Source organism: Asterias amurensis, chromosome 3 (assembly GCF_032118995.1).
Source record: "Asterias amurensis chromosome 3, ASM3211899v1".
In the NCBI taxonomy this organism is placed as follows: Eukaryota; Metazoa; Echinodermata; class Asteroidea; order Forcipulatida; family Asteriidae; genus Asterias; species Asterias amurensis.
In genome coordinates this window covers 19,599,958-19,627,313 of record NC_092650.1, presented here as the reverse complement: position 1 = coordinate 19,627,313, position 27,356 = coordinate 19,599,958, and the positions used below count along the sequence as shown (strand labels likewise).

Here is a 27,356-nt window from a genome sequence, read left to right as displayed (position 1 = left end):
GGGTAGATCGGACTTGCTCCTGGTCCCTTCAATGAAGTGAGAAGTAGACCTCTAACTGTCACTGTTGCATAAAGGGTGCCAGACACGGATGCACACACCATGAAAAAGGTCAATTGTGCCGAGCTCATTTTTTTTACAAGTCACAGTTTACTTTGCGTTTCTGATATATTTGAAATATACAAAACCAGCATTTGACACTGGTTAAGCTTTGCTGCTACTTATCTGTTACTTGCTGAGCTTGTTCTTCTATTCATTCGTTCACATTTCGGACATTCTTGATCTCTCTTGTAGAAACAATCCCTGTGAGAGATGACAAATAATAATTGTAGTTCAATTCAATTCAATGAAGGTTTATTAAAGGGAAGGTACACGTTTGGTAATTGTCAAGACCAGTGTTATCACTTGGTGTATCCCATCATAAGCATTAAATAACAAGCATGAGAAAATTTGGGCTCAATCGGTCATCGAAGTTGCAAGAAAATTATGAAAGAAAAAATACCCCTTGTTGGACGAATTTGTGTGCTCTCAGAAAGGAATAAAAGACTTCTAAGTCTTTTATTATTTTAGTGAAAAATTACCTCTTGCTAAAAAACTATGTTACTTCAGCGGAAGTCGTTTCCCACAATGTTTTATACTACCAACAGCTCTCCAATGCTCGTTACCAAGTCAGTTTTTATGTTAATATTTGTTTTGAGTAATTACCAAACAGGTACCTTCCATTTAAATACATATCTGGCAGTAAGAAACTGAATTGCACATGTTCAGCGAATATTAGTTCTTAAAAATACAAACATTAACATGAAAATAAAACTCAAGGCGAAAATAAAACAAAAGGACAGCCTACAAGAGTATTAAAAACGGGTTTAAAATGTAGGCCTCTAAAAGACAATCATTGTAAAAAATGGAATAAAAGTATTAGTTATGAAGTATTCAAATAGTTAACATTTTGTGGGCACTGTTAGCAATTCACTTGTTGCGACACTTGAACTGTTCATAATACACAGTTCTTATACAACCAGATCGAACCCTCTAAAAGACAATCATTGTAAAAAATGGAATAAATATTAATTATGAGGTATTCAAATAGTTCACATTTTGTGGGCACTGTTAGCAATTCACTTGTTGCGACACTTGAACCGTTCATAATACACAGTTCTTATACAACCAGATCGAACCCTCTAAAAGACAATCATTGTAAAAATGGCATCAAAGTATTAATTATGAGGTATTCAAATAGTTAACATTTTGTGGGTGGGCACTGTTAGCAATTCACTTGTTGCGACACTTAAACTGTTCATAATACACAGTTCTTATACAACCAGATCGAACCCTCTAAAAGACAATCATTGTAAAAAATGGAATAAATATTAATTATGAGGTATTCAAATAGTTCACATTTTGTGGGCACTGTTAGCAATTCACTTGTTGCGACACTTGAACCGTTCATAATACACAGTTCTTATACAACCAGATCGAACCCTCTAAAAGACAATCATTGTAAAAATGGCATCAAAGTATTAATTATGAGGTATTCAAATAGTTAACATTTTGTGGGTGGGCACTGTTAGCAATTCACTTGTTGCGACACTTAAACTGTTCATAATACACAGTTCTTATACAGCCAGATCAAACCCGATCAAAGCGATCCTAAAGCACTTATTAATTAAGAGCTGCATTTAAGGTAAAAGGTTAAAGTTACATTTAAGTTATTTTATAAAAAAGTAGATTGTAAGTACAATGGAAATAGATTATAATAGAATAATATGAACAATAATAATATTAGGTTTTTATATAGCGCTTTATACACCATGTCTCAAAGTGCTTCCAACATTATTACCCTGATCTGCCTTCACAGGTACCCATTTACCCCTGGGTGGAGAAAAGCAATTATAGTAAGGTGTCTTACTCAGGGACACAAGTGTCACGACCAGGATTCAAACCCACACTCTGCTGAACACAAACATCAGAGCTTGAGTTCGGTGCTCTTATCCCCTCAGCCAAGACACCCCACAACACAATATTAAAAAACAACAGTTAAGTCAGAGGCTACTGAAAGCACAGTCGGGGAAAAGCAATAGTTTGTGGTTAAAGAAAACATACCAATTAAAGGCAGAGCACACTATTGGTAATTACTCAAAATAATTATCAGCATAAAACCTTAATTGGTAAAGAGTAATGGGGAGAGGTTGGTAGTATAAAACATTGTGAGAAACGGCTCCCTCTGAAGTGGAGTAGTTTTCGAGAAAGAAGTAATTGTCCACGAATTTGATTTCGAGACCTCAAGTTTAGAATTTGAGGTCCCGAAATCAAGCATCTGAAAGCAAACACATTCGTGTGACAAGGGTGTTTTGTTCTTTCACTATTATCTCGCAACTTCGTTGCCCGATTGAGCTCAAATTTTCACAGGTTTGTTGTTTTATGCATATGTTGAGATACACCAACTGTGAAGACTAGTCTTTGACAATTACCAATAGTGTCCACGGCCTTTAAAAGCAATCGGTGGACATATTTTGGGGGAAAGTTTTGAAGGGGTGCCGAGGTCGAGAGGAAATTGTGTGATTCAAGGCCTGCAACCCAATAGACCCTTCCCATGAAATATGTAAATTGCACATTGCACTAACGTTTTGGTTGGCAAAATGAGGGAACATCGCGCTGTTTTGTACACGGCTAATGGTTGCGTGACGCAGACGCGATTGCGCGTCTGCTTAGTGCACAACTCTATGGCGTTTGCCAACCAACAGGGTCTGTACGCATGTGTGAATGTGATTAGCATATTTCATGGGAAGGGTCCATCCAAGGGGCTTATATTTACCTATGGAAAACAGATGAGCAAAGCGGACAGACAGCAGCAATCATGTCAAATGGGTACAGAATCTCGTCTGTATTACACAGCTCACAGATGAACCCCCTCGCTTGACATAGCTGAAAGAAATGAACAAATCACTCATCTTAAATATGGGTCAGGCCAAAAGTCATGAAAGTATGTGAGAAAAATATCAGTCCCAGTAAATAGACTAAGCTACTGGACAAAAAATGCTGGTACTTAAAGTTTTTTATAAAAGCATTATAGATAGTTCCAACCAAGTTGGTTCCAACTTGATGTGTCAAGTCGCCCGTCTTTAAAGGCAATGGACACTATTAGTAATTACTAAAAATAATTGTTAACATAAAAAACTTACTTGGTAACGAGCAATGGAGGGCTGTTGATAGTATAAAACATTGTGAGCAACGGCTTGCTCTGAAGTAACGTTATTTTTGTGAAAAAAGTAATTTCTCACTAAAATATTTGAATTGAAGTCGAGACCTCAGCTGAGGTCTCGAATTCAAGCATCTGAGAGCACACAACTTGTGACACAAGAGTCTTTTTTCTTCGTTTATTCTCTCCCACCGACCAATTGAGTTCAAATTTTCACAGGTTCGTTATTTTGTGCATATATGTTGAGATTCACCAAATGAGAAGACTGGTCTTTGACAGTTACCAAACATGTTCGGTACCTTTAAGGGTATTGACACATCTTTTCTTAAAGGCACAACAATGCACTCTGTGAAAATCCAACATGCAGCACACAAAGTTCGTTGCAAGACTAAACATCTCAATGGCTCGACTCAGCGAGGGCCAAAAAAAGTCCAGCAATTTACTTTTGGTCACAATTTCATCCCTGTTCATAAAACTTTTGTGTGTAATTACACGCGCCTATCTTTTAGGGGGTGAAAGTTTACACAAGGAAACTCCTGTGGAAATGGTAAGAAAAAAGTAAGAAAATCCTGTGGAAATGGTAGACACGCACGGTGTGAATGTTTATTACGCCTTGAGCAAACTCAATATTGAGTGGAGAAAGTTTGAAGCTTTGCAAGGTGTGGAGAAATAAGAAGAAACTAGGAATAAATCATAAACTTGCAGGTACAACCACTATGTGTTAATCTCTTTTGAGTGAGTGTTGGCTCTGAAAAGATGGTCTCGATGTTTTGAACAGTATACGTCTATAGATGGCTGTGGGAGTGTCGTGACCGAGCGGTTACGAGCACCGAATTCAAACTCTGGTGTTTCTGATCAGCAGAGTGTGGGTTCGAATCCCCAGCCGTGATACTTGTGTCCTTAAGCAAGACACATTGCTTCGTCCCTCGGATGGGACGTAAAGCCGTTGGTCCCATGTGTTGTGTAAACGCATGTAAAAGAACCCAGTGCACTTATCGAAAAGAGAAGGGGTTCGCCCAGTGTTCCTGGCTGGATTGGCAGCGTATTGCGCCACAGCACCTTGTTAACCATTACATTGTGCTTAAAGGATTAGGTCTTATATGTATCTCAAAATTCGTCCCACTCCTTGCAGTAATAATACCTGGCGCTGTGTATCCTTTGGCAAAAGGCACGTTATAAATACGGTTAATATTATAGTTTCTTCTTATAGTTTCTTCTTGTTGAGTGGAGAGTTTTGTTTAAATGGACGCGCCACCCATTGATTTACATTCATGCTAATTCCTTCCCCGTTCTAGATGATTAATTCGTACCGGGCACTCGATTCTGATGTGTACTGCATAATTGCTGTGGATACCAGACAGTGTCGTTAGCAGAGTATTGTCTTTTGTGTCGATCAGATCCTGTAATGAGTACGTGTCCGATTGCTCCACAAAGTGTGGTCTGTTCTGCAACTAGAAGAGAAAAAGTAGAAGATTATCAATTTGAATCAAGAGCTGGGGGGAAAAAATCTTTGGGGAAAAAATCTTCAAGAGAAACCAACTGCAAGAGGTGCTTAACATAGGCCTACTGGGCCAAAGTTCATGATGACCATTCGCCGCTTAGCTGCAAGCGCTGAATTCCTGCGCTAGCTGTGTAAGCACAGAATGCCTAGTAATGTGGAGCACGCACATGCGCACAAGCCAAAATTCCCAGTTACCCATGAAATACGCTTGACATAAGCACATAATTCCCTGCTTCCGTAAGCGCCGATTCTTTGCTTACGGTAGGCAGAGTCATGAAATTAGGCCCTGATGAGTACTTAATGTGTTAGTACTGTACCATACATATGCCATTTCCTTAGTTTTGCTAGACGACGGCCGTGTGAAACTAGTCCGAAGACTAACACACGGCGTGCAGTACCCAGACGTCCATTGCGTGTACAAGGATGATAAATTAATAGTCCGTTACCATTTTGGATTGCACGACACTACATGCAGCACAGTAAAAGTGTTTGCAATCTGTATTCGCGTCGTCTGTGGATTGTAGCATTCGGGTCTGTAACTTAATAATAATAGTACAGTATTTAGAGAAACGTTTGGGGTGTAATAAAACAAGCATTCTACTTTCCCTCAGCTTCGCCTCGGGAAAATAGAACGCTCCGGGGATCACTGCGGGAATCATAGTTTTAACCATAGCACTCGAAGCAGTAAATATTTGTAAACTAGTACACAGAAAGAATACAAATTACGGTGTTCCTGGCTGTGGCTGCTGAATGCGCCGTATCACCTAAGGTGCTACATAATTGGGTCTCAGAATTCATCACTTCAATAACATATCTTTCTACCTTGTTTGTAGATACGTGCACTACATAAGACTTCAATATTACTATTATATTATTCAATTTTAAATTGATAACTGTTCAGAGATCAACATCACAAGAAATAATGGAAATCATGAAATACATGGAGAAAATCAAGTCAATACAGAAACATTAATAATTAGTAGTAACCACAAGGGAAACTGACCACAACAATTTTTTTTTTTTTATACTTAAAATTTAAAACTGTATATAGTGAAACCCAATGGTGTTCACTGAACAATACCCCATAAAAATCACCAAGAATAGTTAACAAAACGCTCTGTAACTCATAAACACTGAACCTGTAGGGTGTCATGGCCGAGTGGTTTAAAGCGTAAAATTTAAGTTCCCGTAGTTAAAGGCAGTGAACACTATTGGTAATTACTGAAAATAATTATTAGCATAAAATCTTACTAGGTTACGAGTAATGGAGAGAGGTTGATAGTATAAAACATTGTGATAAACGGCTCCCTCTGTGGGTAACATAGTTTTCAAGAAAGAAGTAATTTTCCACGAATTTGATTATTCGCGACCTCAGAGTTAGATTTTAAGGTCTCGAAATCAAGCATCTGAAAGCACACAACGTCGTGTGACAAGGTTATTTTTTCTTTTACTATTATCTCGCAACTTTGACGACCAATTGAGCTCAAATTTTCACCGGTTTGTTATTTTATGCATATGTTGAGATACACCAATCTCGGTCGTGACACTTATGTCCATGTGGAATATGCTTCACTATAATTGCTTCTCTTCACCCAGGGGTATAAATGGGTACCTGTGAGGGTTGAGGTTCATATTGTGTATGAAAAAGCCTTCAGAGCACCCATACCAGCTCTGTTTGTGCTACATACTCCCCCAAAGAGCCTATAAAGGTTACAGGATTGTGAATTTTTACCTGAAGTAATAATTTGTCTTCCATAGCTTTCCGGCAGGAGAGGAAATACATCTTCATGATAAGAATCTCTTCTCGCAGTTTCTGGAGAATAGCAACAACAAAAGAGAAAAAAGTAGGATTTGAAACTTTGCATGGTGAAAATACGATATAAACTGCTCACAAAAAGTAAGGAAACTTTTTTCAATCCAGTATATTTGTTATTATTTAATACTCTCTTTGTATGTGGTATATATCATTGCAAAGCTGAACTGTTCCTCTTTAAAATGATACAACAGTAATTTTGGCACATTTGATTTGTGACTTTGCCTCATTGTTATTCGTGTAGCCAAGTTCAGCAACATGTAATCATTGCAAATGTGGTATCATTTTAAAGAGGAACAGTTCAGCTTTGCATTGATATATATCATATACAAAGAGTGTATTAAACAATAACAAATATACTGGATTGAAAAAAGTTTCCTTACTTTTTGTGAGCAGTTTAGAAAGGTTTGCGGTAAAACCATGTAATGACTATCTCTAATGAGTTGGGGTGGTTCCAAAAAGAACCGTTGGTTTCAACTCGACGTTTCGATCAGTATGCTCTGATCGTCTTCTGGTTCTTTTCAGAACCACCCCAACTCATTAGAGATAGTCATTACATGGTGTTACCGCAAACCTTTCTATAAAAAGAAAAAAAACATTGGCATAAATTTCATGTATTAATTCTGGTTGTGAAACCAAGAACTCACGGAAAAGGAAATTTCATCACTATACTAGCAAAGAACCAAATAGAGAGAAGACAAGGAAGGAAGTTTCAGTTTTGTATGTTGAGTTATTCCAGGATAGACCCCAGCAATCAGGTAGAAACTGAAAAACCAATCCACATAGTGCCCCCAGTTGAATTTGAAACACGGTTAATTCTGGTTGTGAAACCAAGAACTCACGGAAAAGGAAATTTCATCACTATACTAGCAAAGAACCAAATAGAGAGAAGACAAGGAAGGAAGTTTCAGTTTTGTATGTTGAGTTATTCCAGGATAGACCCCAGCAATCAGGTAGAAACTGAAAAACCAATCCACATAGTGCCCCCAGTTGAATTTGAAACACGGTCCTAGAGGTGGAAGGTCAGGAAAGATACCACTACGCCAATAGATAGACTGCAATACTCATCATTGACCGCCATCTTTAATGTATTAACAAGGGAAAAGTGCATGGCAGCGCTTAAATGCGTGCACTTTTCCCTTGTTAAATACATCAAAGATGGCGGTCGATGACGCGTATTGCAATCCATCTATCCAACTGCTCAATCCACTATGCAAAATAGGTAGAAGTCCAACAGCCTGCCATAGTGCAACAGATAAGTTCATGTGAGAAGTTTTATGCTTATAGCACCATCAGCAAAATTGTTCGTCTTATCTGCTATAACACTATCTCTCAGCCAGAGTAGATAAATAACAGCTCTATGAAATTGGAGCGTGGTTTTTAATTGTGATCCCAAATTACCTTTATTTGGCTGAGTTCCTCCACATAGTTAAACAGCATCGGGTTCAGATCCTGTATACACAGCAGAGATCTCCTGAGCATCAGCTTTAGAAACTGCTTCGACTGTCTGCAAACCTGTACAAGAAGAAATATGAATCATTTTGGGTTGAATAAGGAACAGAATTAACGCTGGACTTGAAACCTGCTGGCAGTCTACCAATAGACCCTTCCCATGAAATATGTAAATTGCACATAGCGCGTGCGCACTAACATTTTGGTTGGCAAAATGAGGGAATATCGCGCTGTTTTGTACATGGCTAATGGCTGCGTGACGCAGACGCGATTGCGCGTCTGCTTAGAGCACAACTCTATGGCGTTTGCCAACCAACAGAGTCTGTATGCATGCGTGAAGGTAATTAGCATATTTCATGGGAAGGGTCCATTGAGCTATCTAGTCCTAATAATCGTGGTCTCTTTATTTGGTCAAGATTTGGAGGTACCTTGAACAGCAGCTTCAAGGTGAGGGCTACACTTAACTGATTTGGACTATCGACCCAAATTAACTGTTACCCAGGGCAGTTGCCACCTACTCCTTGGGCTGAAACAGGGTTAACCTCTTCACGGTCTGTAAAGATGTAGGCATGGGTATCATCCACTATAGAGGATCCCGGCTGATAGAGCAGAATGCGAACGAAGCAATTATGGTTAAATGCCTTGCTCAAGGGCACAAGTGTCATGACCGGGATTCAAACAGACATTCTGGCATGCAAACCGTTCTTAATGGCACTGGACACTATTGGTAAATTGTCAAAGACCAGTCTTCTCACTTGCTGTATCTTAAGAAATGCAGAAAATAACAACCCTGTGAAAATTTGAAATCAATTGGTCATCAAAGTTGCGAGAGAATACTGGAAGAATGCTCAACATCTAATTACTTCTTTCTCAAAAATTAGTTACTACAGAGGGAGCCGTTTCTCACAATGTTTTATACTATCAACAGCTCTCCATTGATTGTTAACAAATAAGTTTTTATGCTAACAATTCTTTTGAGTGATTACCAATAGTGTCCACTGCCTTCAAAGAGCTACGACTCATGAATATTCATACCTTCCTTGTCTCAAAGTCCCAGTTGTGGATGACCCTGGCCGGTATGACCTCAGTGTCATTCCAATGACATAAACTACAATAGTAATGACCGTCATAGTCACACTGCCTCGGCTCCACAGCATCTCCCTCTGTGAAAAGAGTAAACAAACAAACAAACAACTAAGTAAACAAACAAACAACCAACAAAGTAAACAAATTTTATAAAAACAGAAAAATATAATAACAACCAGTTTTTATATAGCACTTTTCACACCCAAAGGCCATCTCAAAGTGCTTGCAACATTATTACCCCTGGTCATGTGCATTTAATTCATTCAATAAACCATCACAGCTCCCTAGGGAATATACAGCCTTTGCAACAAATATGCCCTACTCGGCTAAATCACTGGGTGGAGAGAAGCAACTAAAGTTAAGTGTATTGCAGTATCATCACTGCGACTGGAACCCACACTCTGCTGAACAAGAAACACCAGAGCTTCAGTTTGGTTCTCTTATCAGCTCGGCCATCACATCCTACAAGAGGCACAAGAAGGAGGCTGGCCCTCAAAATACTACAGCAAAATCCACACCATGACGACTAAAATATAAAATTATCTCCTGTACTTGAATAGATTTTCAGTTTGTTTTGTTTTTTTTAACTGAAAAACTTGCTCTGCATTTTTAAGTCATTCTTGCGCACCCCTGTTTTGTGCACAAACCTATTTAAAAGCTTTATAATAATATTTTGTACTGCTATTTGCATGTACGTCCAATTATTCTTTTCTGTACGTCATTGAATAAAAAATGTAGCAAATGTGATTACACAACCAATGAGCGTTCGAGACTGTAGGTATAGCCCACCCGTGTGCGTCAGGGTCCCATCCTTAACATTTGTTTGCCTGTTCATTCATCGCTGCCATGAGGTGGAGATTTTCATGCAATTCATGACCTTTGACTTACTGAAAGACAATTGAGCCCTGCACTCCGCACAGCGGTAATTCTGGGCAGCTAACCCCGACTCTGGACAAATCTCCATGATGTATCCCCGCTTTGTTATCTACAGAGAAGAAATTGTAAAAAAATAAAACAGGGTTTTTACACAATCTCGATAACACCTGTTGTAGTGGTTGAATCACACTTTTTCTAATACTACATCGAAACCCTTTCTTATAATATCAGACAATCTATAGCCCTGTTCACACTGCAGTGCCATTTCACAAGGATATAAAACCTCAGGAGATTCCCGGGGACTTTTAACCCCACCACCAACTCATGTTTGGTTTACACTTGAAGCAATTTCTCTGCACTTAGTAGGTAAGCTATTGAATACCGGTAACCCCAAGGGTCATCTCGCTTAACCCTACTCCCGAGCAATAACTATTCTTCAGCCGTCTAGTTGGTATGACACTGCACTAGAATTACAAATGTCATGAGTTCGAATCCCACCCGAGTAATATGCCTGTGGTTTTTTTTTTTCACAGAACTCGGGTAAGTACCGAGTTTACAGGGCTAACACACATCGGTGTATATAGGTTAATTAAAAATAACAAAATGAATATTCTTCAGAGTTTAGCATTTCCAATTTGAATGGCCAACCCCAGATTCCAGGAATTTCCTTGGAAAACTGGTCTAGTGTGAAAAAGAGCTGAACTTGTTACCGCCTTTCAAAACTTTTCTTTTCTGAATAAATTGCTGTACAAGGACAAGAGGAATGAGCGGTTAAGATCACCGAATTCAAACTCTGGTGTTTCTGATCAGCAGAGTGTGGGTTCAAATCCCCAGCCGTGACACTTGTGTCCTTAAGCAAGACACTTAACCATTGCTTCGTCCTTCGGATGGGACGTAAAGCCATTGGTCCCATGTGTTGTGTGACGTTAAAAAAAACAGTGCACTTTTCAAAAAGAGAAGGGGTTTGCCCCGGTGTTCCTGGCTGTGGCTGCTGTATGTGCCGTAGCACCTTGTAAACCCTTATAAGGTGCTAAATAATTGGGTCTCAAAATTTTATCACTGCAATTACCTATCATTCTGAAAGTTTGTACATTGTTTTAGTAGATACATGCGCTATATTAGACTTCGATATTATTATTCTTATTATTCTTATTATTAATCTGTTTTTATTTCAGGGTTCAATCACACAACACCATCAACATTTAACCTGATGTAATGGAGGAAAAGTAACTGAGCACTTTTGGGTGGTGTTTGAAATGTCTACAGAAAATACATTGACACTACTGCAATTTTGAAGCATAATGAAGTGTTTAATTTACAACTGCTGTCATAAATGCATGCAAACAAACTTTTACGAGGATATTTGCAAAACGTTGAATTTCAATGGTATTTGATTGACAAATCTTAAAACTGTTTTTAATTTTTCTTCTTTTCAAGAGAATGTTTTACACATTACATTGAAATATTCCTATTAAAATGTTATCATTGTTTATAACTGCATACAAGTTGTGGAATGTGGACATTTATAATGAGTAGTTATAACCTGTAAACCATGTAGGTACAACCATGTGTTAATTTATTTTCGGTGGTGTATTGGCTCTGAAATTAACTGGTGTGGTCTCGACATTTCAAACAGTGCAGTATACTCTGCTCAACTTTTAAAAAAATTACGTTTATGGACATTTATGTTTCTGAGTTGAGTTGAACATTTTGTTTCTGGGACATGGTGTAAAAATAGACACCAAACAAAAACCCAGATAATTATACAAGGTGATTGTTACTGATGATCAGGAAATGGACTTTACAATATTACTTTGTTCCAGATAAAAAAATAGTGCAAGTTGCTAAACCTGTTTCTAGGTCAACTTTCAATTTCATAATTTTCTTTCTGCTGGATGTGTATATTGACAGTGCATTGAACAATGAATGACAATTCAACAGAAACCAGTAATTCCCCTTTTCAGTCCCAGCAACATGAATAAATGTACACTTTCGAAATAGCTTAGTTAGATTGTTTCAACTCTCAAGCAAACTCAGCTGACAGAAAACGTTCATCTTTAGTTTGCATTTTAAAACCCATCCGAGTTTTATGCCTGTGGCTTTGATTTCCGCAGGACTCGAGGAAGCACCGAGTTAACAGTGCTCATCACAAACCGATGTAGGGGAACAAATTAAAAAACTTGAAATCTTGGCAAAATTACTCATTTGCTTTTTAGGGCAATCCTTAAGTTCAGGCTTACCCTAAAAAGCCAGTGGACAAACTATGGTAAAATATAATCTTTTTCATCAAAAATCAGTGCACTCCTATCGTGCAGTAAATGACAATGCTGAATATTCAAGTCCCCAGAGAGCAGATGTTTGTTATGAATCTGGTTAAATGGTAATATTCAAGGTAACAAAATAGGTCATAGAACAAATTAAGTATTGTAAAATGATATTAATGTATTGTACATGTACATGTAACCGACTGACTGATGAGTACATGCAAGTCCTAACACATTAATATCATATATAGGATTTCAGGCATTGCATGGTGAGGTATCAATGTATATTTGGTTTGCGGTAACACCATGTGTGTATCTACTTCATAACAAACATCTGCTCTCTGGGGACTTGAATATTCAAGTCCTAACACATTAATATCATATATAGGATTTGAGGCATTGCATGGTGGGGTATCAATGTATATTTGGTTTGCGGTAACACCATGTGTGTATCTACTTGCCAGGTAGAGTTGTTCTTAGGGAACTGTCTTGCTTTATTCTACTGCCGTGGAGTAGATAATCAGAGGTTCGGGAGACTTCTCAGTTCTGAAAAGAACTGTCCTCCTTTTATAACTATTACCAGGACAGATGGTATAGAAAATAGACTGGACTACTACTTTAGCTTATAGGATCGTAATTAACTGTACTGCCAAGGAGTCAGTTCTGAATTGGTCTCAACGTTTCGACTAGCTTGCTCTAGTCATCGTCAGGAGACTGTAATATCACATTAATATCATCAATCTTCATTTGTCAAAAGCACAACTTTAACTTTTCGGTTTTTATAAAACGAAAATGATGATGTCTTCTCTGTAATAAATGTCTTGCAATGTCTCGTTACTTTCTGCTAGTTTCTTTGCACGGACCAGTATTGATCTAGTGTTCCTATTTACATGCCTCAATGTAACCCACAGCACCCACAGCGATTGCCGTGGTGCCCTGTGCAGTGCTGTGGTGCCCTATGCAAGGTTCCAATACAAATCTACATTTTTCTCACAGACACATGACAGAGGTTGCCCCAATTACCATTACCAGAGGAAAATTTGTGTGCCCCTTCGTGCCCCTTCGAGAGGGCAGTTAAAGGCCTGTGTTTATAAACAGGAACAATCTCAGTATTAGTCAGTGCAAAAGTAAAGTGTAGTTAGTAAATTAATGTGTAAGTGGAGTCTGTGGGTGGCAGGAAATGGATTTGGGGTTATTTTGTTTTCTGGAAGGTAGGAGGGATGGTGAATCAGTGGCATGTATAGTATCAAAAATCAGCAAATACCTGGTCACTTTTAACTGTGTTATGAGGGTCCGGGGTAACAGTGTGTAACATCTTAACCTTGTGATATAAAAATAGATTATTAATGTTAATAGTTTAGTTTTTAAGAAAGACACAGCACCATAAAAGCATACAAACTTTTGAGTGGGATGTTTACAGTTTTCTTTGAGAGAACTGATGATATATAATGTTTTGCATGACATGATATGAACAACATTTTCGTTTCTAGACAGATGATGTCATGAGCACATTATCCAATCAGAGAAGCTTAGGCGGTCATCTTGATTCTTCACGATGCAAAAGTCAAGGGAATTCAGTGTGAGGCGCTTGTATGGGATAGTCTGGTAACCATGATGTAATGATTGCATTTCACATGGATGTTAACTGCACTCTCTGGGAATATTACGTAATTGCATGTACATGATGTATGATTTCAATCCAGTAATAAGCTGGTAATTGCTAGTTGATTCTTGAAAAAAGTAAATTTCAGTTTTGTGAGCCACTCATTTTGCAATCGATAGAGTCCTTATGGAAATGGGAAATGAATAACATGTCCTTAACCGCCGCTCAAATGGTGTAAAATGCTGTGTTTGAAAACACTTTAGATCAAGTGCAATTTTTGTCAAAATCCAAAAACATTAATTGACGCCACATTTCAAATGCAAGGAAACTTTGCTTGTGCGCGTGCGGGACTCCAAGTTCAGAGCATTCTTCACTCCCAGATTTGTTGGTGGCCTAGGTCTGAGAATAAAGCTGCAGCTAATCAGGCCAAGGATATGACTACAGCTTTTGTGTAAATTAGTTTATTTTGAAGACACATGCTTTGTATAAGGTACATGGCTTACAAAATGGCTGACATGAGTTAGCCCCCCCCCCCCCAAGCAACGGCTATTTTTAAAGGCACATTGCTTACTTTACAAAACGGCAGAAATGAAGACCCAAGCCACGGCCGTAGCCAAAAGCTCATAGGTTTTAGGCACATGGCTTACAAAATGGTCGACATGACCAAGCAACACCCAATGTCAAAAGTTCATAAGTGTTAAGGCACATATGGCTTACAAAATGGCTGACATGACCTAGCCCCTAGCTACAGCCAATGTCAAAAGCTCACAGGTATGTTATAAGGCACATGGCTTACAAAATGGCTGACATAAACTAGACCCAAGCAACAGTTTTGAATAAAGCCTCAGGGATGCAGGAATATTGATTGGTTATTTTGCATGCAGTGAATGTGAGGAGTTAAGAAAAAACAAAGCCTTAAAAAAACCTGTTAATAACCAACCGCATGTTCAGGAAAAACAGGATGGCTGACCTGTGATTAAAAACAGTACAGTAATCATAGAAGTGTAGAATCCAAAGTGGAAATGCAGAAACTAATAATAGAAAATTAATGTAGAAGGTACATGTAGGTCATAGATTTTTTTTGTCAACAGAATGCTGGTTTATAGGTACACCTTTTAAAAAGATAGATACAACAAATGTTAAAGTTCAGCTGAATACAGTGTCTACTAGCTGAGAGAACATCAAAAACCTGTCACTTGGTATTTTCATAAGAATGTCAAATCTATCCACATTTAGTGAGGTGACAGCCGGTACCATCCGGTACCAACCGCATCTCTGGCCGCAGGATTTCAAAGTGGTGTTTAGCTGTTGTTTTGATAACTCTAGAATGGACCCTTCACGTGAAACATGCTATTTAAAATCACGCATGCATACATACCCTATTGGTTGGCAAACGCCTCAGAGTTGTGCATTAAGCAGACGCGCAATCACGTTTGCATCACGCACCCATTAGCCGTGTACAAACCATTTTGCCAACCAAAACTAAAGTGCGCACACGCTACGTGCAATTTAGGTTTTATTGAAGGTGGAAATTACAACAGAAAATATCAAATTTCCTGTATGCCCAAAAGCAATGCATTTTGAGGAAGTTAAATTGCAAAACATAAAACGTGTACACCCACCTTTGTACTTGCACACTGTCGTTTGACAAAGTTCAGACACTTGCTATGGCAACTAAAACCACACTCTGTAAAATGACAACAAGAAATGGCATATAAGTTACAAGACTATTACAACTTTCCTTTGTTTACAGGAAGTGCACAAATTGCTTTATCAGTGATGTGGGTAAACTGATAGCAGCATTGTCCTTTGGTAGTTATACAAAATACAAATAACTAAAGGCCCGGTCCCACTGCAGCGATAACGAGACTGCAAACGATAACGACGCCAAGAGAATGCATTCTATTGGTTGAATGAGCGTGTGCGTAATCTGCGCGGAGCAATTCAACCAATAGAACGCGTTCTCTTTGCGTCGTGATCGTTATCGTTTTCGTTATCGCTGCAATGTGACTCGGCCTTAACAGCGTACTTGATAAAGGCAGTGGACACTATTGGTAATTACTGGTACTCAAAATAATTGTTATCATAAAACCTTTCTTGATTATGAGTAATGGGGAGAGGTTGATAGTATAAAACACAGCTTCGCGTGACTAGGGTGTTTTTTCCTTTCAATATTATCTTGCAACTTCGACAACCGATTGAGCTGAAATTTTCACAGGTTTGCTATTATATGCATATGTTGAGATGCACCAAGTGAGAAGACTAGTCTTTGACAATTACCAATAGTGTCCACTGTCTTTAAACAATTTAAAAATAACATTTCACTTCAAAGGAATGTGGTTTGAGAAAGAGGTATTCAACATCAATTCAATCTAAGAAATGCTTCTGCATGAAACATTTCTGAAAATGTGTATTCCATTTTTTAATTATTCTTCCTGCCTGGAATAACCGCTCCAGATTCTAAGCAATATGTCAAAAGCACTACTACCTTTTGAAATAAAATTTTGACGGTTTGATCTTTTCGTAAATCCACAGACTTAATGCCCACAATGAAAGTAGTTCCGGCCGCTGTCCCAAGATGCATAGATGGGTTGCAATATGCGACATTGACCGCCATCTTTGATGTATTTTACACTTGAAAAGTGCACAAGAGTCATGCGCAGCGCGTACACGCGTGCACTTTTCATGTGTAAAATACATCAAATATGGCGGTTGATGACGCGTAGTGCAATCCATCTATTGGTGCGGCATTGGTGTTAAGGCAAGTTGGCACTCATGAGGGGCTCACCCGGATGAGCACACCGGGGTCTAATCGGGGAAGCTAATCGAACGTACCCGAACAGGGAGTGGGGAAATGGTACTCTCAGACTCACCTAAGCACCTATGCCAGCTCTGTAGCATACCCCAGATGACCGAGTTACACATTTCACATTGATGGTTGGAACTCTTGCCTTTCCTCTTGCAGAATTTGTGTCCGAGAACCTGCTTGATGTCTGGGTCTTCCTCAGTACCCTCCTGGAATGTCAAACCAATACAAATCAGATATTCAATTTCATATAAAACACATCAACAAAAGTAAGTCCCCCCCTAAACAATTCGTCATAACATCGTAAGGTAAAACATTTTACCAATACAACAAATTAAGAAATAATTCTGTGACATGTTTGACATGTTTGACACAACACTTTAGGAAACATGTCATAGAATTATTTCTTAATTAGTTGTATTGGTAAAATGTTTTATCTTACGATGTTATGGCGAATTGTTTAGGGGGGGGACTTACTTTTGTTAACTACAACAGTACATAGCAACAGTGCTTAACTTGTGTTAAGTTCAACAGTGCATAAAATAATTAGGGAATAACAGTGTTCGTACCCGGTCTTCACTGTGTGGTAATGACCGGGTTGGTGGCTGGCGCTGTTAACAGACCGAGCCGGAGGATCTTTGAGACCAGTGACTCTTTGGAAATAATGATCTGTACAGCGCCTTCACTGGGGTCAAAGGAGGCAAATGATTGGACGATAGCTATTCCTTGTGCATTAAAACGCGCGCACGAGCTCGGCGGCGTCAGTTTATACGCGCGCACATGTTACACGGGCGCACTCGAAATTGATACATTTTCAGCGCGCGTACGCGAAGTGCGCGAAGTTGCAATGAAACCAACAGGGATATAAATAAGGGTGCGATACAGTGCAACGCGCAAGGTTTACACAATGTATGCTGATTTAGTGGCCACTTATTCGCTATTTTCCAAAGCCGGTCTTTATACCACCGTTAACACTCCCACACATGTCCGGGTTTTGACCAATCAGAGACTTAAACCATCCAAGGTATTTATTAATAAACAATAATAACAATTAACCATAATGGAAAGGTTTCTGGTAACACCATGTTATGACTATCTCTAATGAGTTGGGGATAGTTCTGAAAAGAACCATTGGTTTCAACGCAACATAGAGTTGAAACCAACAGCTCTTTTTAGAACCACCCAAACTCATTAGAGATTAAATGATTAGTCATTAAATGATGTTACCGCAGACCTTTCCATTATCGTATTTCCACCATGCAAAGTTTCAAGTCCTACTTAACAATTAACCATTTTTAATCACAGTGATGTCCCTGATGCGCTCTCAGTATTTTCATAACAGATGTATATGTGGAGCTACATGTTGAAGTATGAGATCCGATTCTTTAACACACCATGGTATGGTTTACAATGTGAGCTGTGGCGCAACAGGCCGCCAATCAAACCAGGAACGAACCCCTTCTCTTTTCGATAAGTGCACTAGGTTCTTGCACGTGCATTTACAATACACTGGACCTTGGAAGTGGAAAGAAGAAGCTTTTTAGTAATAACAACTGAGGGTCCTTGTAAAATGTATAACATACAAGTCCTACTTACTATGCTAGACCAAGGCGCATCTTTATTATTCTCATAAACACTGTAACCAACCAACAAACTTTCTCAACTCCCTTCAAGCAACTCAAACTGAAACTGTCTACACTAAAAGGTATAAGTACTTTTTCCTAACAAAAAACACAATGTCCACAGATTTACATTAAACTTACACAGTTTGAAGATTATGATAGTAAAAAGCTTCCCTTGAAGTTTTACTTAATGAGGTGCTGTAGTTTTTGAGAAATTAGTAAAATTAATAACTTTCGTCTCAGTTTTAGCATGTAAAAACGTATTAACCAGTTATGCTATGGTTTTTGTATAATATCATAACTGGTTAAGGGGATTTTAAATGCTAAAAATAATTTTGGTCACATGAGACTAAAATTATTTTGTGACTTGTTTTACTCATTTATCAAAAACTACACAACCTTAGTTAGTAATATTTGAAGGGAAGCTTTCCACTATCATTATCTTCAAACCCTGTTTGTTTAATGTAAATCTGTGGACACTTTGAAAAAGTACCCAAATCCTTTAAACAGCTACTTGAGTGAAAATATTAATATGGCATGTCGTGGCGGAGCGGTTAAGAGCACCAGACTCAAGCTCTGGTATTTCTGATCAGCAGAGTGTCAACCTGGTTCGAGTCCCAGTCATGACACCTTTGTCCTTTAAGCAAGACACTTAACCATGATGCCTCGTCCCGTATGTATGTAAAAGAACCCAGTGCACTTTAGTATCATAAAGAGAAGACATTTAAGCAAAAAGCTGATGTTAATTTGAATGCTGTCTGAGTTCATTTGAAAGAACAAATTGCTTACACAGTAAATCAAAATTGCAAACTGAGTGACTGTTTGTGGAACCTTGCAAACTTGAGGGGAAATAGACAAAACACAATGTTTTAATTGGCCACTAATATACTAACAAATGACCTGGAAAACCTATATAGTTATTATTAGTATAAAAATTTGTATTTATATGGCCAACAACAAGAAATCAACATAGGCCTACAAGCAATTGTTCAACTAGAGGGCGCACTGGTGATGCTTCTTGCACAAATGCGACGGGACCTGAAGGAGACACGCACGCGCCATTACGTACACGCCTTGAAAATGAAACTAATGTTGGAGTTTGTGTTTATTGAACCCTAGGCGATGCTGTTTTGTCAACTTACAAAATGGCCGCACAAACACACGCTGTGCGATGCCTGTTTTGTCAACTTGAAAATTGCCGCCTGCACGCATGCTGGGTCGCGTATACAGGCCAGTGTGCCCTCTAGTTCTTATATTATAACTCTATGGGCCCAACACTAAAACCACAGGCCTCGAGACCGCGTGGTCCAGTGTAAACTTCCGAGTCCTGAAGAGGTAGACTCACCTTAATCTCTAGTAGCTTCATACGTAGCTGTACCAGTCTGTTTATAAGCTCTCGTCTCTGCTCTGTGTGTTCGTTCGTCTCTCTTACAGACTCCTTGCACAGCTCTATCGCCATCTCTAATTCCTCCACCTTGGAGAAGCCGAAACATCCCTTGATAACAAAGCAACATCAGGAGACAATCAGCAAATCAATCAAACAAAATCAATCAGGAAAAGAACAGGCAGCTACATGTACTTTTGTTTTTAAGGGGAAATACCAGAAATATTTGACCAAAGGAAAACACTTGTTGAGACAACTTTTCAACTTGATACAATAAGTTGTATACAAATAATGTTCCCATCGAACCACTCCTGACGATGACTAGAGCAGACTAGTCAGGACATTGAGATGTAGTCAATAAATAGGACAGTTATTATTTCAGAACTAAGAAGTCTCCTGTCCTTAGTACTGAAAATCTACTCCACAGTAGTAAAGAAGTCTCCCGAATTCCGAAAAATCTAACTCCACAGAAGTTTAGAAGTCTCCTGAATTTCGAAAAATCTACTCCAAGGCAGTAGAATATAAAGCAAGACAAGTTATCAAAAGAACATAATCTACCAGGCAAGAAGATAGTATACACATGGTGTCACCACAAACAAATTATACATTAAACCACCATTTCTATGTAAAATATTTAATAAACAACACACACAGGTCCTCGTCATTTGATCGGTGGAACACGCATTGACATTTTTATTTTGCCACATTACATTGGGGACAGCCTAATGGTCTGTTGATTAGGGCTAATATTCAGTAGACCCCGCCCCCTCCCCCTCCCTACAGAAACCTACCTCAGGTTGTGAGAAGTGGTCCTCAGTAATACCAAGATCTTCATTTGTAATCAGCGCCAGGTCCAGATCCTTGGATGGCAAACTCACCTCGGTGTCAGTATCGCTGGATGTCGAATGCCGCGGGGTACCTGTGACATGAAAAATTATTAACTTGTTTTTTTTGTTCAAGATATCACAAAGTGGGGTATTATTTTCAAACTGTAAAACACACATTAGTTTACAGGCCCGATACTAAAACAACTATCCAGTGTAAAATTTTAGACCCGGCTGCCTGCATACATCTCACGATACTCAGATTGTATAATAACATGTACCTTTGCATTGAACACGGTCATTTTTTCATTACGTACACGATTACTTGAAAAGAGGAAAATATAATGTAGCAGTTAATGACTTAGTATTCCCTAATCTCGTTCCTCGACCGTGAATTAAACATTTTCTCATGCGCGATCTACATGCACCGTCGAATACACCTGTAAAGGGAAAACATAATAACAATACAATACTGTATTTGGGGAGCACCTATCAACGTACTATTTATTAAAATTGATGGCGGTAAATATGGCTTTTTGGCATGTCCGTTTACTTTACAGTGCATCAAATCAGTAAGTGATCTTCAACACACCTTCTACTGTGGCCCATGCATGCCTAAGTGCATCACAATCGAAGGTACCAGCCTATTGTATTCGTGGACACTGTTGGTAATTGTCAAAGACCAGTCTTCTCTTACTTGGTGTATCTCAACATATATGCACAAAATAACAAACCTGTGAAAATTTGAGCTCAATCAGTTGTCAAAGTTGCGAGATAACAATGAAAGACAAAAAACACCCCTGTCACACGAAGTTGTGTGCTTCAGATGCTTGATTTCGAGACCTCAAATTCTAAATCTGAGGTCTCAGAATCAAATTTGTTGAAAATTACTTCTTTCTCAAAAACTATGTTACTTCAGAGGGAGTCGTTTCTCATGATGTATCATACTTTCAACCTCTCCCCATACTCGTTTCAAAGTAAGTTTTTATGCTAATAATTATTTTGGGTAATTACCAATAGTGTCCACTGCCTTTAACTCAGGCAGACTCCCTATGAGAACATACATTTATTAATTACTAATTAGTCATTAGAGTGCTACATGTTATTCTTCTCTTTGCAATTACACACGTACCTGACAAACATATACCTGACTAACACGGCTGTCCACCCAGCTACATATATCCAACACTCATAACGTGAAACAATGGGAGATTTTTAACAGTCAAAATAAAGCCGTATATAGGTTGTGCAACCAGCATTTTTATAAAATGCAATTAAAACCCATCATGCATGTCGGTCTACTACAACTTGACATAACAACTTCCTTTTGAACTTTCACAGATTGCACAGAACTTCAAATAAGGAAAACAACCCACAAAATTAGGCAACTCTGCTCATACCCACATGTATCATGAAGGCGAAGACTACACACTGTATGGCCTATTATAACAAAATTGGTGCACAACCTTCTCAGAGGCACTGGATGCTATTGGCAATCACTCATATTAAATGATAACATAAAAAAATTACTTGGTTGCCCGATGACAACAGGGGGGATGCCTATACCAGGGCCCAATTTCATAGAGCAGCTTGAAAGCACAAAAAAAGTAGCTAAGCGTAACCAAAAAAAAGCTTTTCAGCCAAACAACCATGTCACAAGTACAATTTGGGACTAGTTCCCTGCTCATTTCTGCTTTGGAGAAAATTGTAGTTCTAAGCAAACATGTTTGCTTAAAAGTAGCTCTGTGAAATGTAATGGGGTCCTGATTTTTACAGTGACTGGTAGGAAGCTCCTGTCACAATCTAACAGGGTATTGGCTCTTCCAATGCCAGGGACCAATTTCATAGAGCTGCTTTTAAAGGGTCTATAATGTACTTTTTGTATGACAAAAAAACACAATGTCCACAGATTTACATTAAACTTACACAGTTTGAAGATAATGATAGTATAGAAAGCTTACCTGAAAATATTACTTGCCGAGGTGCTGTAGTTTTTGAGAAACGAGTAAAACAATGTCATGAAAATAATTTTCGTCTCAGTGATCATGAGACAAAAATTATTTTAGCACGTAAAAATGTGTTTTCATGATATTGTTTTACTCATTTCTCAAAAACTACAACACCTCAGCAACTAATATTTTCAGGGAAGATTTCTACTATCATTATCTCCAAGGGTTGTAAGTGTTATGTAAATCTGTGGACATTGTTTTTGTGCTACAAAAAGTACCCAAATCCTTTAAAAGCAGAAAATATTGCTCAACAAGTTTATGCTAAGCAGAAATGAGCAGGATACCAGTTGCAGATTGTACATGTGACATAGTATTTTGACTGGTACGCATATAAATGCCAGGTGCTTAGCTACTTTTTGTGCTTAAAGCCATTATACACTTTCGGTACAGAAAAAAAAGAAAAAGTTCACAGATTTACAAATAATTTACAGGGTTTACAGAAGGTAATGGTGAAAGACTTCTACTGAAATATTGTTCCGTGAAATGATTTACTTTTTGAGAAAACATTAAAACATATAAATTCTCGTTAGCGAGAACTACGGACTTATTTTAAACACATGTCATGACACGGCGAAACGTGTGGAAACAAGAATGGGTTTTCCCGTTATTTTCTCCCAACTCCGATGACCGATTGAACCTAAATTTTCACAGGTTTGTTATTTTATATATAAGTTGTGATACACGAAGTGTGGGACTTGGACAATACTGTTTACCGAAAGTGTATAATGGCTTTAAAAGCTCTATGAAATTAAGCCCAGGAGGGAGCGATACTGTAGGGAGTAGGAATGCACTGCAGCAGGGAAACAATTCTTGTTGTAGGGTTGTAGGCCATCGGTAATGTCCCTGTGAAAAAGAATATTGGGGATTAAGGGCAAATGGCGCACATTGATTCGCCCAACTTACCAAAATCATCTTTATACCCTGCAAAGTTGGTGCCCGATACAGACGGAAAGCTACTCATAGTATCAAAGTGGTCGTCCTCAATAAATGGTACCCTGTTAAACGGATTGAATCGTTGCGACCTCTCACTGCCGTTACTCCTCGGTGACGAGCCCTCCAAAGATATAGTTTCTTTCGAGATGCTTCCAGACGAGGCTGTGAATGAATTGTGCTTTTCCTCTGGTATAGTTGTAGACAACGCACTAGAGGTTATAGATATAGTTTCTTTTGAGATGCTTTCAGACGAGGTTGTGAATGAATTGTTCTTTTCCTCTGGTATAGTCGCTGACAAAGCGCTTGAGGGGATACTGTTGTTGTCTGTGCATGTAGTTTCAAGTCTTGTTCCACTCTTAGTTGGCGAATAATGGTTCGACGCTGGTGTGTTTTTATCAATGTTGTGATTGCACTCTCTCTTGGAATACCCCTGCTGAGACATCGGAGTGTCGCTGTTGAAGCCAGAATCGCTCTTCCAGCTCTCCTCCTTCCAGTTGGCCGGCTTGATGGAGTGGGCTGAGCGTTGTTCCTCTTTGCCGGAGAGGGAGTCCCTGTGTATGTCATTGTGGGTGTCGTCGTCGTCGTTATCTGATGATGAGAGACTATCGGAGTCTGATCCGAGGGCAGTTCCACTGAATGTAATCACAGCGGTTGATGATTCAAAGGTCTGCGTGATCTTCCCTATCGTTAGATCATCTTCTCTGCCTCCTGAGGATTTGTGAAAAACAAAACAGAAAATAATAATGAGAGTAATAATATGTAGTTTTTATATATACCATACAGGTCTACCTCCATTTTATAGGCCTATGAATTGTATACCATGGAGGTCTACCTTCATACAGTGTTTGATCACACCCAAGATCTTATTTTTTCTAAAAGGTATGCAGCTACATGTATGTTTAAAACATTAGACCCATTTATTTACACCATCAAACATTTACGTTTATAAGGTGCTGTGGCGCAACCACACAGGTCAGTGACATTAAAGACACTGGACACTATTGGTCATTGTCAAAGACCAGCCTTTTCACTTTGTGTATCTCAATACATGTATAAAATTACAAACCTGTGAAAATTTGAGCTCAATTGGTCATCGAAGTTGCGAGATAATAATGGAAGAAAAAACACCAACAAGTGTTTTTTCTGTTTGTCACACAAAGTTATGGCTTTTCAACTACTTGATTTCAAGACTTCAATATCTAATTCTGTAATCTGAGGTCTCGAAATCAAATTTGTGGAAAATTATTTCTGACTCAAAAACTAGGTTACTTCAGAGGGAGCTGTTTCGGATAACTTTCCATATATGGCGCTACCACTTTTTCACTCATTTTTACAAAAAGGGATGTCTCACTCACTGAGGTAAATTATTAGTAGAGCATAACGAATGAAAAAGTGGTGGTGCCATACAGAAACTTTTCGGCCGTTTCTCACAACAATGTCTTTTCATACTATCAACCTCTCCCGAAAATTGCCATTACTCGTTACCGAGAGCAAGACCAAGTAAGGTTTTATGCTAATAGTTAATTGTTTTGACTTTTGACTTAATTACCAATAATATATTATAATTAATTGTCATTTAAAATAAATTAATAGCCCTACCAATAAACAGAGGTGTAGCCATGCCTTTAATAAGATTATCCACAATCTATCTGCAATAAAATTACATTACAGTGCAAGTCTTGGAAAAGTTTCCGTATGGCGCCACCACTTTTTCATTCGAAATAAAATAATATAGTATCTAATTCCCGATTGATATATCTCTTTTTGTAAAAATGAGTGAAAAAGTGGTGGCGCCATACGGAAAGTTATTCCAAGTCTTTGTTGTCTTAATTTTTCAGTTCAACTACAAGACATGAACAGTTGGGGCAGTTCTCCCCCCCCCCTCCCCCATGCCCCCCCCCCCTCTTTTTATTATAGTTGCGAGTGGGGCAGAAAGGAGCAGAAAGTGCAGTGACATCTGACATAACACGAAACAAAACAAATCCTTACCCTCCTCAGGCTTTTTAGTTTCTGGTTCCATAGTAAAAAGCTGAGACAAAGTTTATCTCCAAGATGAAAACATTATATTAACAGACGTCCAGTAACTTTCAGTTACTTCATGGTGGAGGAATGACGTCTGAATAAAAGGGTAAAGGGAGTTGATACTGCAGTAAAGTCGCACGGTCTGTTTATTTTGCTCTCGACAGTCAGTCGGCTTTCCGTCCGGTCCGTTAACTTAACTGTGCATGTCGCCCTCTCGTGACTTCATTTTCAGAGTAACGGTAAATCAACTCTAGAGGGCGCACACCGTTCCTCACACTTTTTTGCTAGAACTTGGATTTCTGGACGAAAACTTTGCTTTAAATCTGCAACATTTTACCGTAGTTTGTCGCATATACTTTTCTACAATGGTTGCTGCCTGGCGTCAAGCAGGGATGACGTAATATATTTTTGATTATTTTTCAGTTAATACCGGTAAATTTTGGCACCGGATAAGCACAACTTTTTCAGTTTGTTAAAAAAAACAAAAATGTCTGCATGACCAAATTGCAAATGCATGGACAATGGAGGAAGAAATGCATGTGTGAACTTCGATCATTCATTTTGATGATCCTTTTCTTGTGCAAATGTGCATCATGCTTAAAATATGAACATTGATTTATGGAAAGAGAGCCGGGAAATCTTCAAAAATTGCATAATCTGCCACCACTTTATATGAAATAAATTATGTATATAATATATTCAATAATATTATATAACATTGTATGTATAATATAATTGAAATTAAATTATACAATTACAATATAATATTACTATATTACTAATTAAAAAGATACAATTAATTATTAATTGTATCTTTTTAATTAGTAATATAGTATTTACACTTGATTGATTTGATTTTGAATAAGATAAGGCAATTAATTAAGTAACAATACATGAATGATGTACATGATGGATAAATAAATTGTTATAATTGTTAATGAGATTATTCTTTTTACTTACTTTATTATGTTATGAATGATGTTGGCCCTTCTGAAGTTACGTTACGGTACGCCTCACTTTTAAACTGGACCTTACTTGGGGGGGGGGGAATCAGTTTTCAAATTGAAAGCTACATTATAATGCTGCGATTTTCTCCCTTTACCAGCTTACATCGTAGCTCATTTGCCATGTTTGCAGAGGGCACTTAACTCAAAAATGTGCGCACTTGTTTGGGTGAAATTCTTTGACAAATTTAAAAGCTGTGAGCTCAATTAACATTCTTGGCGCCATGATGTTTGCAATCAATTTTTCAGGCTTGGCAAATTTGTTTAAAATCTTTTTTTTTTCGCCTCTTTTTAGTTACATCCAGTACTCAGCGTTGTGTGCTAGACTAGTCAGACGAGCCCTAAAGCCGGAGTTCAAGGAGGCTGCCATGAAGATTGAGGAAACAGGAGTGCGCATTACGGCGTGGGAGGGTGGAAAAGCTGTACCAAGTAAGTTCAAACTGAAACAAAGGAAGATCAAACTGCCCATGGGTGGCTCAATCGGCTTCTCCCCTGCTACCCTACAAAACACATGTATCTTGTAGCCATTGGTCAATTGAAGAGGAAAATGTAAATGACATTAAACGACTAAGACTATTTGTAGTCCCCCTGGACATGATGCCAGTCCATCACAGGCTACTCCCCAGCTCCCACTGTTACCAATTTGAACTCTTTGTTGGATGGGGAGAAGGAAGTATGAGAAAATCCCGTGCTCAAAGATTAAGTGTCACAACGGGGAAGGCTACGATGTAAACCCACATTCTGTAAGTTACAGAACTTGGGTCCACTGCATTTGACAGCTCGACCTCAAAACCCCCAAATCCCAACTAATCTTATTTTCTCTTTTCTCTGCCTTTGTAGAAGATCAGAAGACAACCCAGTAATAAGAAGTTGACTTCAATCTACCTGCCACCTCAGAAGCAATCATTACCACAACGAGCTCACTGGAACAAGATGGACATTTGATGTTAACAACACATAC

The 27,356-nt window shown here is 38.5% G+C and overlaps 1 protein-coding gene across 4 annotated transcripts; it reads right to left on the bottom strand.

Annotated features, from left to right (window-relative positions):
* Nucleotides 1–163: 163 nt before the first annotated feature.
* LOC139935244 (differentially expressed in FDCP 8-like) lies at nt 164–25,568 on the bottom strand. Of its 4 annotated transcripts, XM_071929752.1 has the most exons (15): nt 25,359–25,568; nt 23,340–24,077; nt 20,395–20,522; nt 19,565–19,714; nt 16,665–16,806; nt 15,414–15,478; nt 14,732–14,761; nt 13,453–13,509; nt 9,937–10,033; nt 8,998–9,125; nt 7,912–8,025; nt 6,430–6,510; nt 4,507–4,647; nt 2,813–2,922; nt 164–300 (listed from the first exon to the last, which is right to left on the bottom strand). In XM_071929752.1, exons 1-15 carry the CDS (start codon nt 25,387–25,389, stop codon nt 219–221), a joined length of 2,094 nt encoding a protein of 697 aa, XP_071785853.1. In that variant the 5' UTR covers nt 25,390–25,568; the 3' UTR covers nt 164–218. The 4 variants fall into 4 exon arrangements, with proteins under 4 accessions (XP_071785853.1, XP_071785855.1, XP_071785854.1 ...); XM_071929754.1 differs by lacking the exon at nt 13,453–13,509; XM_071929753.1 differs by lacking the exon at nt 14,732–14,761.
* Nucleotides 25,569–27,356: the final 1,788 nt, after the last annotated feature.

Coding starts and splice junctions, on each gene's coding strand:
- LOC139935244 (XM_071929752.1), bottom strand. CDS start 25,389: ATGGAACCAGAAACTAAAAAGCCTGAGGAGG. Junction 20,523..23,339: donor AGGGTATAAAGATGATTTTG/GTAAGTTGGGCG, acceptor TTCATGTCACAG/GTACCCCGCGGCATTCGACA. Junction 6,511..7,911: donor AGGAACTCAGCCAAATAAAG/GTAATTTGGGAT, acceptor GCTATTCTCCAG/AAACTGCGAGAAGAGATTCT.